At 46.4% G+C, this 16,390-nt stretch overlaps 1 protein-coding gene across 4 annotated transcripts in view; it reads right to left on the bottom strand.

Annotated features, from left to right (window-relative positions):
* Positions 1 to 927: 927 nt before the first annotated feature.
* Positions 928 to 16,390, bottom strand: part of PRDM11 (PR/SET domain 11) — a 51,055-nt gene continuing 35,592 nt past the window's right edge. For 3 of the 4 annotated variants that reach the window (XM_027719566.2, XM_027719564.2, XM_039378251.1), the window contains 3 exons: positions 14,838 to 15,025; positions 11,092 to 11,742; positions 928 to 10,250 (listed from right to left, as the gene is read on the bottom strand). In XM_027719566.2, the coding sequence (XP_027575367.1) occupies positions 8,086 to 10,250; positions 11,092 to 11,742; positions 14,838 to 15,025 (3,004 nt within the window). In that variant the 3' untranslated portion in view covers positions 928 to 8,085. The remainder of the gene's footprint in view (positions 10,251 to 11,091; positions 11,743 to 14,837; positions 15,026 to 16,390) is intronic. The other variant, XM_027719567.2, reaches the window with a different exon arrangement.

Raw genomic sequence — 16,390 nt, 5'->3', positions numbered from 1 at the left:
GTGACCCATAATCCCTGTGGTGCCTTTGCCATGGGCCGTATCCCCAGTAGAAGCCAGGCTCAGCCCAAGGAGGCAATGTTTTCAGCCCGGTGTTAATCCATGGACACACATACGTGTTTCAGAAGTTGTCTCTCTCACCCACACTGACTTAGCAGATGTAAGACTCTCCATGTACAAGATTAGTCTTATTTCATTGAACTGTTTTAAAAGTTGCACTTTTAGCTAATCCACTGTGAACCCAGCCTCAAGCCAAACTTCACGTCAAAGAAGAACAATCCAAAGTTAAGCCAGCCCTTTATTTTAAGATACAAAAAGTCCAGTTTCCCCTGGATTTGGAGCATGTAGAGCTCAGGAAAAATCTCTCCATCCTTCAAACCAAACCAGGCACACATGCAAGGTTTTGTCAACATGCATTACAAGCACAGCCCACCACAGCAAAGCCAACAATAATGCCACTGTACCTGACTAGAAAGGGAGCACAGAGCCTCAAGGGCACTCACTCTGCCCCCCTACCCAAAAATAGCATGTTCTGACATAGCTGCACTGGTGCTGACCCAGGGCAGCCTTGGGCTGCTGGAAGGTGTCAGCTCCTGTTCTGCAGGCTGCAGCCTTGGCACAGTACCAGCATAACCCAGCCCATGGTGAAATGATGCAGCTCCATCACAGGATATTTTGGACCTGATCACTGAGGTGAGGATGTTGAGGGGCTGCAGTGACACTCAGCATATGAGGAAGCCAGTCACTCAGGAGGGAGAACTACCAGCACCTCAAAGGGCTGCAATTAACCCTTCTCAGTTAATTAGGACTGGATCTGCTCCTTACAATCCTGGGCTGGGGAAGTGAGACCGCATCAGCTTAGACAACCTTGGTCTGGGAAAACGACATTAACTTTCAAGAACAATTTAAATAATTAGCAAGCCAACTTGATAAATTTAATTTTTTTTTTATTAACAATCATTTTACATTACAAGGATAATATGACAAAAGGAAAGTTCTCGTGTACATACTATGATATATCAACATAGCTCTATTCGTATCCAGTGTCCTAGGTCCTTTCACACAGGTACTATAAAGCATAGTCTGTAAAGTAATAACATTTTAATGTTCTCGAAAAGAGTGATATTAACATATTAATACATATGTAGTAATAGACGTCTAGATATTTTTCTCTCATTCATATGTGTGTGTGGTAGGTGAGTGGGTGGGTGAGAGATCGCTTGAAACAGTTCAGCAGGGCTGTGCTTGGATGTGGATACAGAGAGGTTTGAGATAAAGCCTCATTTTCTAGAAGTAGAAATGCATTTTTGCTAACTGTCGGGTGAGTCTATGAGGATGCCATGACTGGCAGAAAACTCTGTAGCCCTCCTGTAGCATTTGGGACATTACAGCATATGAGACATGGTTCCCCCACATAGCCCAGCGAGCTTATTTGACATGAGGTGCAGTGCATGGGAGCCCCTCGCCGGGCGGCAGCACCACCAGCACAGGCGGTGGGGAGGCGAGGCCGCGGGCTGAGCTTACATGAGTGTCAGTGGCATCTGAGGAGGGGGCTAGGAGTGAGAAAACTGTCTCTGAGGTTTGTGAGGAACAGGTGTCGAGGAGATCCCCGTGGTGCTGCACAGCTGAGGGGCTGTGGCAGAGTGGGGAGCTGCCGCCAGGCAGGGGCGGCTGAGGTGGATTACCAGTTGTGTGGAGGAGAGAGGCCTGGGAGAGGGCACTGAGGTGTGTGACAGGGCTTGGGGGGAGCTTGCACAGTGTCTGCTCAGGCAATACCAGTGTAACAAGTCATTCGGACGTCAGAATTACAACTCACCCTCCTCCAGACTGAAGTCAACAAATAAAACAAACGGCAAGGAGTGCAGTGGTTGCCAGGCCTGGCATGGAGCTGCAAAGGCAAACCTCCTCCTTCAACCCTTGTGGGGAAGCAGCTCACTGAGTAACCACCAGCTGCCAGACTGGCCAGAGGCACCTCGTGGGTCCTTTCCGGAGTCAGCCAAAGGCTTCAGGATGCAGAAGGGTCAGTGGCCTACGAGCAGCTGTGTGAAGGGAGGGATGGAGGGATGAGGCAGCTATCCATCCCACAGGCATTGGGAGACACCAGGCTGATCCATTGTTTGGATCCACCCCCATCCCAGCATGGAAATGCTGGTCATGGGAAAGTAGGTGACTCTTTGCATGGGAAGGGTAAGAGGCCTGCACCCTTCGGTGCTTCAGCCTGGCAAGGTCCATATGCTGTGTGTTGGGGCCCAAAGGCACACATGCATCACCGACCATGTCTTCCACACAATCACATCAATCTCTTTCCTCCAGAAAACCTCCCTGGGACCCCAGCCAGGCAGGCTGCTCACCAGCTGAGGAGTAGCTGTGAGACCTGAGGGAGCAGTCAGTCTGACCCAACAGAGTTGAATGTGCCTCCCCAGTGGGGATCACACACTCCCATCCATATTGCTCCAAATTCATGGTTCCTTCTCATTCATATTGCTCCAGCTCCATATACCATCCCTGCCATGTCCGACTGTGAGGCAGTAACTTTCCCCCCACTCAGTAACACCTTTGCTCTCCTGCTGCCTTTATCCTGGCATCATGGCTGTATCACTGATCGCGCCCCCAGGTTAACCCACGCTCTCACTGCGTGTTGTGTGAGCACTGGCCAGTGCAGGGTGTCCCTAGCAGTGTGCCGGCAACTACTGAGAAACACCAGGCGGAAGAGCAGAAAGCCACATTTCCAGCACCAGCACCCACTGTTGTTAAATGCATCCATGCAGAGAGACAAAAGTGTATATGAGGGTGGGATATGTATCTGTCCAAGTGTGAACACACAGGACCTCAGCAAGAGGCTTACTTGGGAGAAGACAAGGACACTCGAGCATTTTTCCCTACCAAGACATTCTTCTATTAAACAAACCTTATTTATCACTTGGGTAACATGCCAGCAAGGAAACCCCTTGCCCCAAACACAGTAAAGCCCCTCTCCATAGAGTACTGTACATGTAAATGTAGGCCTCAGTTATGGCTAAAACCATTTCAAAGTCCAAAGTCTTCAGTGTTACATGCCTTGTGCTAGAACACAGGGCCAGCCTTACACAAGGGTGGTTGAGTCTATCTCTATATTATATCTTTATATCTATCGAAAACATAGAAATATATAAATATATAGGATTTTATTTATAGATATATAAGCATGTGATTTTAATCTTTTTTACTGTGTGTATATGTACTGGGATGTGCGTATATACAATATATAGACCATATGCATATGTACTGTATACATACACTAGCTTACATGCACACACATCATACATGTCTCCAAGGGAGACAGGAATTGCATAGGCATTACTGCATTGTATACAATGGCTGGGGGATCAACGTACCATTTCTCTGCTTTTAAGACCTCTTTTGACAGGGCTGAGAGGGGAATCTGCAAAGGCAGAGGCTGTTTCTGCTTATCCGCAAGCTGGCTGTCTAGGCTGTCTTACACACTGGTCAAACAAACAACAGCAATCCTCATGAGATAAGAAAGGAGCGGGACTCCAAAGACCCCCACGGGCTACCTGGTTGAGTTTGTGCTGTGAGAAAGAGATGGACCAAGCCTGAATCATGTCTGAATAGTCATATCAGCAAAAGTGTGACCAGCATGGGGGACACTGCCGCAGTCAGCTCAAGATCCAAGGCAGATGACATACCAGGACCCTGCCCACTGCGTCCCCTCACAACCCACCATAACTCCTGTGTGCTTTTGCTGGTATGGGAAGAGCTTTGGTCTCTTGTGAAGATTATCCCTGCTGAGGTCAGTCTCATGGCTGGAGGGCCCGGACCCCTGCAGACACTGGCAAGCCCTGCAAAAGGACGTCTGAATGTGCTTCACGGATTTCTGCTTCACAGCAGGGTAAAAGAGGCAAGGAGCCTGAGCAAAAAGTGGGGAAGGGAAATTGGTAACCAAAAATCCTATGGGCTAGAAATACAAACCCAAGGGTCGGGAGAAGTGTGCATTATTCACAGTCAGATGCCATAGCTAAGATGCAGAGGGAAGAAGAGAATAAAGAGCTCATTTGAGAAAAACTGAACCCTTCTGTCTTTGCAGCGAAACAAGTTCAAGATGCTGTGAGCAACACATTCAAAACAATTTCCTCTCACTCGCTCAGCACAGCAGGAAAGGCATCGATTAAACCTGATGCACGGTGATCTCCAAGCCAAGGAGGCCTCCTCCTGTGCTCCACTGTGTGCTCCCTATGCCTGCTGCTGCCTCCTGGTGTCACTGACACCTGGTGTCACTGACACCAGGACAGGCCTAGGCAAACAGGGAACAGAAATGCACCTGCTCCCAGGAAAGTCTGGGGGGGTACTGGTAAGCCAGGGGCATTTTGCATCAGTATTCCTCCCTCCTCCCTATCTTGCTTATGCTGGCACATTTCCATCCACAGACTATCCATCAAAGTAAGAGCTAGAGATCTGAGATAGGCAAGTAATCCTGGAGGGAAAGCTTGCAAAGCACCTGCATTAGCCTAGGATAAAGGCCAGGATTATTTTCTGATGGGGGTGTAACAGGGAATTGTGTCGAAGGAGCTGGCCTGGGCTGGGCCAGCTGCTCTGCCAACCTCTTGTCTCTCCCCATCACCAATGCAAGGGGTCTCTGACCTTTCCCATCATGAATATCTGCAACATCCAGTGGCAGGGAATCATGCTTCCTACTGACATTGCTTGCAGGTGTAAGCAAAGTTATTTGCTAAAGAAACAAGCACTTTCCCTGTGTCAGCTGACTGCCTGGAGAAAAAATCCCACCTGCTGTACATTTCACTCTGCCATTAGGAATAACAGCTGCCGATGAAAGGTATCACTGATGAGAGCAGGATTTGCAAATGAAGCAAAGGAAAGGAGTGACAAATTGGAGGAATCATTTCAGAATAGGACCTCTGGCAGCTCTTGCCGAGAAGGCAAGGCACCATTTCCTCCCCAGTGGCAAAAGTTAGGAGGCTCAGATCAGGAGTTGTAAACAGGCCCCTCAGGTGGTTCAGCACAAGCCCTGGGAGAGCACTCCTGTCTCCAAAGTGTCTGGAGTCTGTCCTCAAGTATCCCTTCCTTCCATGTGGGCCAGGCACTTTGATGGGGTTCTGTGCCAAGGAACTTTTGCTGCTGCTAACAGAAAGGCAGGTGATTTTTCGACTCCATCCACAAAGAGCTAATGGAGTTCCTACGGACTCTATGATTATGCTCACCTTGCCCATCTCCAGGTTGGAAACTAATGGAGCAGCAATCTTTTTTTTTTTACCTTTTTGCATCTCCTTACATTTTAAAAAGGGAGGAAGCCTGCCGTCTCCTCAACAGGCAGCAGCTCCATGAGCTTAGTGGCAGCACCCTGAGCAGAGCCTATTTACCAGGCCCGGAGAGCTACAAGTAACTTGTGTAGAAAGATCCCTACTTTATGATCAGGCAAACAACCATCCAAGTCTGCACAGCTGGCAGAGGGTTTCCAGTTTAATATTTACTCCTCTGGATGAATGAGTCAATTTTATCACATCATTTATAGGGAAAAACAGAAAAAAATGCAAACAAAGCCATTTTTTTGCTTGCTAGGTGTTACATATCGATGTCCCTGTGCTGTGACAGTGTGATGCCCTGACCTAGCTTGTGACATTTCCATGAGGACCACAGGGAAAAGCACTCAGTGCCTACAACCTTGACAGCACTTTGGCAAAAGGTGGATGGCGCTGGCGCAGGTGCCCCCTCCTGCCCGAGCTACCCTCAGGCTGCACATGCTGTCAGAGGTAAGGCAGAGGGAATAAGTGCTACAGAGGGTACGCTGCCTGACCAGCCCTCGCTGCTATATTCACAGGGTCTACTCTACTCCACTGGGACTGTCTGACCAAAAGGCCTCATTTTACAGAAAAGGGGGCAGAGTCTGAGCACAAGGATGAGCCACCACTAGTGCTTTGGGTGGGCTCAGTCCCTCCTCAGTCCTATAGGGACAGCGGCAAACACTTCCAAAACCCTGATCAACACCAGTCTAGCTCTTCCTGTGGGATGTGAAAGCTGAACCAGTCCGTAGTGGCTTGGCTGCATGCCTCTGCCCAGTGCTGGCTGTGAAGTTCTACTGAAGGCAAAGGGGTTAGCAGGAGGTGAGTGAGACCTAGGTAGAAGTGTGTGTTTTCCTGGGGAAGACAGTGCGTGAACCCTGGCAGTGAAAGTGACTCTGAGAGAGATCGGTTCCAAACATGCTACATCTCCATTGAAAACAAACAAAAACATTTAAAAAATAAAATAATATTATATATATATATATTTTTATATAAATGAAAAGCTATCATCTAGCAGCAACGGTTCTAGAGATATCTTAGCACCAAGACCAAGGGCAGGGGGGGTAACAGGAGAAAGGAAAGGTTCAGTGTTGCTGATACCACCATCATGTTTCCAAACAACACAGCTTGGCACAAAGCTCATCCCTCTGGGAAGTGAGAACATGTTGGCTTGGACACCTTTTGGACAACAGGTCTCACTCCCATGATGGTCTGGTCAGGTTGGTGCTGTCCATGCCACATCAGCAGGGCAAGGCACTAGCATCTGTGGAGTTTTTGCACCTTTTTTGTTTGTGTGGTTTGTGTTTTTTCTTTTTTTTTTTTTGGTTGGTTGTTGCTTTTTTTATTCCTTTTTTTTTTTCTTTTCTAACCTGAAGTGATATTGTGTGGATGCCTGGAGCTTGTTTACTTTAAAAGAATAAAACAAAAAAGAGCCCCAAGCCCACAGAACAATCTCTTTGTGATGGAAGGTGCAAGTCCCCCATTCACATTTCAGCTGGACTCCACATTCCTTCAAGAAAGGAAGAAAGATTTCGCAGGAAGAAGTGGAGCATCCCTTCTTCCTGCTGTCATCAGTCTGCTGCGCTGTGGAACATGTTACCTTGGTCACAAGAGAATACGTGAACCTTTGTAGGACATCATCACATGAATATAATCCAAGATAATCTTGCATTGATAGCTCCTGCCACCAAACCGCAGCAGGTTTTTCTTTCAGTCATTCCAAACAAAACAAAACAAAACAAAACAAAAACCCCACAACAATCTAGGATTATAAAGACATAGTATAAATAATGTAAATTAGAATATAATTTTTTAAGCCTTTGAATCTCCACCCAGAGATGGCTCTCGACTCATTGGCTGTCTAGCTTCCACAGCAGCCCTGGTTTTGAATGAATAGTTGAATATATATATATATATATTTATCTCATACAATATAAAAATATAAATGCAAAAATTTCCCCCTGCCTTCTCTATTTTGCTATTTTATAGTCTGCACATGACATCATGTTATAATATATGTATAATAGACTGGTATTATGGTTATCATAAACAGAGCTGAAAGCCAAGTATTACTCTACAGCCCAAAGGTAGGGAGAACTGAGAAAGGGGCATCACAGTTTAATGGAGGCATTTGTTTCTAAGTCAGAATAAAAACCCAAAATCATGCCCTCAGATCTTCCCTCCTGCCAGTAATCTCTTGAGCGAAAAAAGCTTCCATTCAACTGAAGAGAACTGGGTGGAGCTGGGAAGCTTAGGGCAACATAAACACACGGGATGCTCTGTCGGAAATCAGAAATGTGATGGTTGCCAACAAAAGGCTCAAATGGCTCAATAACTGGACTGAACAATGGAAGGAGAGGCAGAGATTAAAACTGAGGGGAAAACAAAAAAACAAACAACCCCAAAACAAAACAAACCCCAAAACCCAACAAACCGACAACACACATACAAAGGAAACCACCGGGAGGATGAGGCTGACAAAGACCCGTTGTGTAGCTTATAGATTGTTAAGTTTGAACATGTAGAGTATGGCCCCAGCACATGCTTCTGAAGAATGAAATGTTGCCACCTACATTGCAGCTGCCATGGTTGGAGACACTAGTAAATGTCTAAACATTGTCTCAATCTTTAAAATTCTGCTTAGCTTCTATCAGACGCACATCGTCTAACTTTTAAATTTTCAGTGTGGGTTTTTCCTTAATATAGATAATATATATATTTTATATAATATATCAAAGTTTAGAGTATAGATTAAAAAATTATTCAACTGCTTTCTGATCTGAGGCATTCCTTCCTAAATATCAGGGTAAAACTCAGAGCCATGGTCCATGCTCTGCAACATCGGCTTCTGATCAAGAGATGACATCCTGCTCAGCATTTCTGCTGACAGCGCGTAACTATTACCGGACTTCTCCTCAAACCAACTATCTAGTGCCCTTTTGCAATCAAAGTTAGCAATGGGTGGCCCGTTAACAGCAATTGTCAACAGATCACTGAGCTGCTCCAGCGTGAGCCGAGAGCGGTTGTTCTTGCGCACTCTCTGCAGGGCAGTGCGCCCCTTCTCACAGCAGGCCGAAGAGGTGGGAAGGACTTTGAGGATCTGAACTATTTTATTTAGGAGGGGAAATCTCTGTTTGTATTTACAAATGTGACTAAGCAAGTCTTTAAAACCGTTTTTGGTATAATAATCCACCTTGAGTTCTCGCCACTCCATCAGCAGACTCCCTCGGGTGTCCATCCCCTCTCTGCAAACCTCTCTGGAAAATGATGGGACTGTCTCCAGGTGTTCAAATATTTGTACCATATCCTCCTTCCCATAGCTCATGAGCTCATCAGTGCTTCTGGGCCAAGCTGCAAGGTCAAATACCTGACAGGCCTTCACAAATGTCCGGCTGCGGGAATCAAACCTTTGGGCCAGGATCACCTGGGTCTTTTGGCAGATCTTTTCTCTGATCGACTGGAATTTGGCTTCAGCCACCCGTAGGTTTTTCACAGCAATGCCATTAAAGCTTTCACGGAAGTTTTCCTCAAACTCCTGCAAGTACTCCCCAGGTGAGTCTGCTAGCCGGCTGATCTCCTGGATGGCCTCCTCTATTTTATCATCCACCTGCGACACAAGAAGGTACTCCCCTTGGAAGACGTAGGCAAGGCGTGAAAGCACAGCAATCACATCCAGCAGGAAGTAGATGAGTTTAATTGACTGGTAGTCCATCAGGAACTGCAGGAGGGCCAAGGCAATGGCAGAAGCATCTGCCCTTTGGGTCTGGCCACTGACATCTTTGAGATGGGCCACAACCTCAAGGTAATCCTTGATTAGAGCATTAAGCACATTCTGCTCCCCGATGATCCACTTCACTGCTCGAATGTCCCCCAAGAACTCAGTTTCCTCACACAGAGTGGCAGCAGTGACTCTCAACTCGCACATGAGTCGGGGAGAATAACGGTAGAAACTGAGCAGCTGCTTCAAATTATTTTCCAGCTCCTCCAAACACGGTAGTTCCTTCCCACTGATGGCATCCAGAATTTCCAAGTGGGGTCTATGCACCATAAAGGGCAGGCAGAGAAGCCAGGGCAAGGTCTTTCTGATTGTCATGAACAAGTTGGCTCTGAGACTGGCAGTAATGTTAGCACCATCAACTCCCAAGCCAACAGTTGGCTTCTCATCCTGCAGTCGTATTCCCAGGCTGGAAAAAGCCCGGTCTAATGCTTGGAGGTAACTGTCTGTTGTAGAAAAGCCCAGCTCCTGAAGGGACAGGAATTCAGTTGCCGGAGGCCCATCGCTGCTCGTGTACTGCACATAGACCGCAACCGTGTCTGCAAGCAAATCATCGCTCTGTCCATCCAGAATGATGCTGAGGAAGGGAGACTGCCGGATGCGTTCAACCAGGTCCTCTCGAAGAGCCCGGGCGATATGGTGAATTAAGATTTGGCAGTCTCCTTCATTCATGTACTGATCCACCACCTTGAGTTCACACTTTCTCAGTAGTTCCGCCAGAGGCCGAAAGTCATAGTAGGGCCTGCCCTCTAGGGCCAAGTGGTAGGCTGTATTGAAGAGCAGGGTCATATTTCGGCACATCTCTTCTGTCTTCTCTGGGTGCATCCTGAGCTTGTAAAGCTGCAGGCACTTCTTGTGGAGGTTGCTCTGGCTGTGAAGCTTTATCGTGTGTATCTTGAACTGCTTTGAGCCAATGATGAAGGCTGAAGTCCGAGAGGATTGCACTGTGTACTGTCTACAGACATGGCACCACATTTCATTCAGTGTTGGGGAGTACCGCAGAAACCAAAACTTTTTAAGCCACTCTTGCTTGAACCGCCGTATCCTCCGGCCTGTCGCAGAAGACATCTTGGAAGGCTCATCTGTAGCAGCAATCATGTCATTGGAAACTGATTCATCAGCAGAATCCACCTCTTGGTCATCGTCCTCCATGATGGTGGGAACTGAGATGATGCTTTCTGAAGCTGTAACAAAAAAAAATAAAAAAAAAGGAAAAAAATATGGTATTTACAAAGTTGCTGAGCTAGAGAAGCATCCTACTGGTGACAGTAGAGCATTGCCCAGTGAGCTGGACACAACCTCCCCTCTCCTGCCCACAACACATTATGGATAGAATTTGAATCATGGCTTAGAAAGGAAAAGAAGTCAATATTTCTGCATATGAACTTTGTCTCCAACATGCCACAACGAACAGCAAGAAAGGACACTACATCCTGGCCACTTGAACAATACACTGTTTGACCCAAATGTTCCCTTTACTGAAGACTCCTGGCTGCTTGACAGCATGTTCCTGGAGGAAAGGAAATGTATCTTCAGAAAGGGACACATGGTTGTGTTAAGGCAGTGGAGGAAACAGAGAGGGCTTTCCAACAAGGGACACAGCAGGACATCATTTCATACACAAAGAGAGCACATTTCAGTGTTACCACAGAGTCATTCAGATTTTCTTGGTAGCATGTGAGGTATTGTGGAGGGGCTTCCGCTGAAAGAGAATGCATCAAAAATACAGCAAACAAACTGTCTGCAATGGAATGTCTTTTTTATTGACAGTGTATTATCAATTACAATGGCAACAAATAGAGCAAGTTGTCATACAGAGTCTTTCCCAGACAGTGTTTTCCACTGCACCCACAGCGTCAGCTCCTGGCCCACCCAGTCACAAAACCTGACAGTGAACCTTCCATGGAACCACAGGTTCACCTGAATACTCAGAGCAAAATGCTTTAGATGGGTACACAGCACACAGGCATCTCACTACTCTCCTTAGGCAGGGTTTGGAGAATGCTCTAACTCGGCAGGGCTTACCTGTGGGGTCTGAGAACTCTTGGAGCTCGGGTACCTGGGGCGGTAACACGGGTGGCTCAGGTAACTTCCCAGATCTCAGCATGTCTAACTCAGCCTGTAGCTCCCGGATTTTCCTCTTCAACCGGATGCAGTTGGGGCAAAAGGATGTGCTGGGGATTTCATGGGAGTTGCCTTGTGCAGAGACCAGTGACAACTCGGTTGGGCTGTCTGCTTTGAGTGACAGGGGCTCTTCTTCCTCATCTTCAAGGATGCCCACCTCCTTGGCTGAGATGAAAGAGGAACTGTGGGGGACCTTCCATTCCCCTTCGCTCTGGTTTCTGCTGAGGCTCAGGGAGCTGTGCTGCATGGCACCGCCACACTGCTCAAAGATGTCTTCAGCCTGGTATTTAGATGCTTTTCTGATGGCAAGTGGTGTACTTGTTGCTAACTGGTTCTCATCAAACTTGGCAGACTCCAAAGAAGCCTCCAGGACGTCTTTGAAGATGAGGTCAATCTTTTTTTTCTTTGTATGGGGGTGGGATTCCCCCTCGTCACAGCTGCGCTTGTAGGGGCTCTTCCCTTGCTTTAAGGTGGTGAAGTGGAGTGGCCCCCTTGCATCCTCTTGATTTTCTATGTTCTTTTCTGACTTTTCACTCTGTAACTTTTTGTCTCCTAGAAAGGAAAATGGGGTGTGGGGATTATCACTGGGAACCGAGCAACATCCCTCAATCTAAAACTCAAACAAAAAAAGAACAAAAAGGCAGACTGGATCTCTGCAGGTCTGCATGTTGTGTTACAAGCCAGGGAACCAACACAACTCAGTGGAAACTGAGGCTTGCAAGAGGAGAAGCCCTGCTAATGGGCATGTCTGCAAAAACAGAGACAATCCTGGGTAGCCACAGCAGAGTAGAACCCACACACTTTAAAGAGAAGAGAAACTACAGGCAGTTTGTTTAACCTAAAGGTGTAACCAACCTGTGCTGGAAGAGGACTATGAGGTGAATGACTGATCATAGTGGAACCTAATACCCAGAGCCTAAGCGCCATTTTGGCTGGCTGGAAGTCCTGTGCCTGTTTTGACTTGGTAAAAGGTATCAAGTGTACAGCAGTGCAGTGAGAGATTTACACCATTTCATGACAACCCCAGCGTCTGTGCACGCCATGGCACAAAGTTTGCAAGCCCCTTTACTCTCATTCACTTTGGAGGCTGCTCCAGAAATGCAAATGTAAAGGAGTAAAAATAACTTGCACTCTTAAAACCTAAGGTACTCATTGTCAACAGAGCTACAACGGGTGAATGCCCGCCAAGGATGGGACATGTAGCTTGTCCCGGTGGAGTCTGAGAGTATGGCCATTCAGTAATAGGAAAAAAAAAATAAAAGCAACCTCATACAAATTATTAATTGCTTAAAATAAAGGGAATAGCCAGATTTCCTTACCTGAAAATTCAAAAGACGATAGGTTTGGCTCAATTTCCATCATTCTTCTATCTTGTAAATAACTTCAAGCATTGAAGGCTTCCCAAACAAGACGCTGCTTTATGCTGATTTTTGGTTTTGTTTGCTTTTAAAGTGTATTCATGCTTTCATAAGAGTTATGGAGCATAAGCTACCATTCCCTCTCTAAGGAGAGCAATGCTAAGAATGCAGAAAAGATGCAAGACTTGAAACAGTTAGAGTAAGGCACTGTAAAAAGGGCTGGCCTGAATGGATGGGATTTTGCACTTAGTTTGGATGCTGGCTGGGAATCCCAGCCACTCTTTTAGTGAATCCATAACAACAGATCTCATTTTCAACACATTGATGAGAATTTCTATGGACAAAGCTTTGAGTCTCTGTCTTAAGTATTTTCCCTGTTACAGACTATAACAACTATTGTCAGAGGTAGGGATTTAGAAAACGAATTCTTCTTTCTTGGTGATTTTTTCCCCAACCAGCCGAGTGCTTCAGCCCTATGGAAAAGCTAAAAATCACAAGACAATCCCTCATAATACTGGTCTCAGCTCTAATGATGAGGCGGGTCAGAAACTATCTACAGAAACGAACCCCAGGAACAATGTCATTTTTCTGTGAGTTAATAAAGTGTGCCACTTCATTTGACAGGCTCATCTGCAGGGGATTTGAAATCTTTTAAACAGAAAGTAACTCAACAAATTTTTGTGCTGCTTCCTGACCACCTCCCAGTGCCCTCCCAGCTGAGGCTTTGATGTCTTGCAAGTCTAGAAATGGCCCAAGTGATGCCCCCTTTTAACAACATCTCTGCGCCCCTCTTGTGAACACAGGCTGAGCTCAGCTTGTAGCAGGATGAGGTCAACAAGACATTTCTGGAATGGTCTCCACAGCCACATGGATTTCTACCTGAGCACGTGTTAGGCTATGGCAGGTCCTGACGAGTCCAGAGGCAGATCCTCACTGCACTTGTAGCACAGAGCAGGCTGTGAGTTACCATTTCAGCTCACACAAACCACCACACCATGACAAACCACGACTAAAGGCATGTCTGTATGGCAGGGCAATAGCTCATTGCCTTGGTGCCCCTCTACAGCAGCTGGTCCAAGGGCACAGACTGTCTTGCTGTACTTTCAGAAAGTACTAAGCCATTTGGATGACTAATGTGTGCATGTTATTGCAGCAAAATCACTGAAGCTGTACCTACTCAGTGATGTTCATTAATATAAAAAAGCAAATTCATAACGATGTTCATTCAGAAGTGGGAATTGCCCAAGTACAGCCACCAAGATGTAACACTGCAAGTGCATAATAATCCTAAGGTGATAGAGATAACAAGCTTTTTCAGGACATCTTGTCCACCCCATGACTGAAGAGGAGACACCTTTTACCAAGTCAAGGCAGCAACAGCAGCTGTGTAATAATATACACGGGAATCTTAATTACAAAGTTATATTTAGTGTGGCTGCCCCTCTGAGGCCCTGCCATTCTGCATCTAGCCTAGAAAGAAATGCTCCTAATTAACTTCAGGTATCAGCATTGTATAGATGAACAGATGCATTAAGAATTTCTGCTTTCCTCTAAAGCTTCCTGTATTGCTGACAATATGCTGGCCCAAAGGACTGCTGGGTTTGTTCCAACACTGCTACTCTTTAGATAAGATAACAATTTCTATCCAAGGAAGAATCAGTCTGATAATTACAAAGCCTCCTGTATGTTGTACATACACTCTAAGGTTGTGAGACTAAGGAGTCTCTAGCTGATGTCGCGCTGATCCCAAATTATCTTTCTGAAGAAAGAGGAGATAAATTAAACGAGGAAAATGGACATACAAACACACCAAGGAAATATCTTTCATAGGCCCATGAAACCAGCTGGAGCTCCCTCAAACAGGCTGCTCATAGGAGCCAGAGGGTGCAGCATGTTCAGAGGAAAAACCTAAAGCTGTCTGTAGGATCACCAGCTTGGCAATCTTCAGGCCAGAAAGTCTTGTGACAAGGGTGCTCTGTGATCCCTGGGTGTTGCATTAGGCCTTTGTAGCACACACATGACATGACACAACACAACACATGACATGACACACCATAGCAAAAATCTTTCTTTCATGATCTCGATGACAATGGTTATCTTATTCTTCTTGTACACCCATCCATCCATGCCAGGCAGAGCTGGAGGCTCTCACCCAGAGATGCTCTGCTTCTAGAAGTGCATCTCTCATCACACAGCCTGTGCATCACCTACTTCACCCACTACACTTGGGCCAACAAGTGGGGCAGCCCAAGGGGATCAGGAGAGAGGATGGAAACGGAAGGGACTCACCACTTGTGAAATTTCTGTTGATAGTCTCCTGGGACATACTATGCAACCGCTTCATGTAATCCTCACTGTACCACACCCGCAGCCTCTCCCCAGGGTGGATGTCACGGCAGGCACGGAAGTAAATCCTCTCGCTGTGCTGAAAGGCCATCAGGTTCTGCTCCCTCTCCTCCCGGGAGATGATGACGTACCTGAGGGCAAGGTGACAAGGCAGGTGTGAAGCACAAACTTCTCTCCTGTGCCCCACCTTGTATCAGAATGACAACTATGAAGAAGCCAGAATGACCTTCAGAGAGAGCCATCAACACAGCCAGACTGGAAAGCATGGAATTATAAGCAATGGTGTGCAAATTTCCAGAGATACAGAACAATGAGCATGGACATCCAGGGAGCACTAAGCCAGTGGGTCAATTTCTTGCTGGGGAAGGGATGACAACAGTGCATATCCAGCCTGAAGGGGTATCTGCCAGTAAGGGTAACACAGACTCTCCTGGGCAGAAATATCTTTGTCTAGTGATGGAAACAAGGACTTTGTGACTCCCCACCATCACTTCACATCCCAGGGCTTCCTTCCTTGTTCTCAGGAACATCTAGAATATGGCAGGGTTCCTCTGCCTATCTACTTCCCCAAAACACTGCCTTCCTTTTTAGTAGATAACAGATTTCCTTGCTTCTCTCCTCTCAGACAAGCGGAATTGAGATTCTAAGGACAGAAACATGGATACCTAATGTGCATGGGGGCATGTGCCAGTAGTCCAAGGATGTTCTACTACTGGAAAGTTTTGCAGCTGAGAGGTCAGCAGGGTGTGACATAAAAATACAAACAGCTCTGCAAGTGGAAACCCCAGCACCACATTGTGGGGATCTCCTGGCAACACTGACAGAAAGATCACTTTCTGGGCATGGGATTTATTTTCCTGATTTAAAACAGCTAATTTTCAGCTCAGTAAAATGTATTTATTCCCACTACAAGCAACCTGCTAAGACAGAGATCTATCACTAGGGTCATATTATTTGCTCTCACACTACTCATGTTCCTTTCAACCTAAGGTGACTGAAGGCCCACACTAAGACCTTAAACCATCTTGTCCGGGAGCTGCTTTATGCTGATGACACCACCCTTGTTGAACACACAGAAGCAGCCCTGCAGCGTTTAACATCCTGCTTTGCAGATGCTGCTGAGCTTTTTGGGCTGGAAGTCAGCTTAAAGAAGACTGAAGTTCTCCATCAACCTGCACCTCAGGAAGTCCTCCTTCATCTCCATATCACCATTGGCGAATCAGAGCTCAAATCAGTCCAGCAGTTTAATTACCTAGGTAGCCTCATCTCCTCGGATGGTAAGATTGATGGAGAGATAGACAACAGGTTAGCAAAGGCATATAGAGCTTTCGGAAAGCTTCATAAAAGAGTTTGGCGAAATAAACACCTGAAGAAAAGTACCAAGATCAGTGTTTACAGAGCCATAGTGCTGTCTACTCTCTTATACGTTTCTGAATCATGGGTCATTTACCGCCACCACCTGCGACTCCTAGAACGCTTCTATCAACGCTGTCTCC

The sequence above is a fragment of the Pipra filicauda genome, unplaced genomic scaffold (genome assembly GCF_003945595.2).
Source record: "Pipra filicauda isolate LSUMZ 115617 unplaced genomic scaffold, ASM394559v2 scaffold133_size2016399_pilon, whole genome shotgun sequence".
NCBI classification, from domain to species: Eukaryota; Metazoa; Chordata; class Aves; order Passeriformes; family Pipridae; genus Pipra; species Pipra filicauda.
This window is presented reverse-complemented; position numbering and strand designations above follow the sequence as displayed.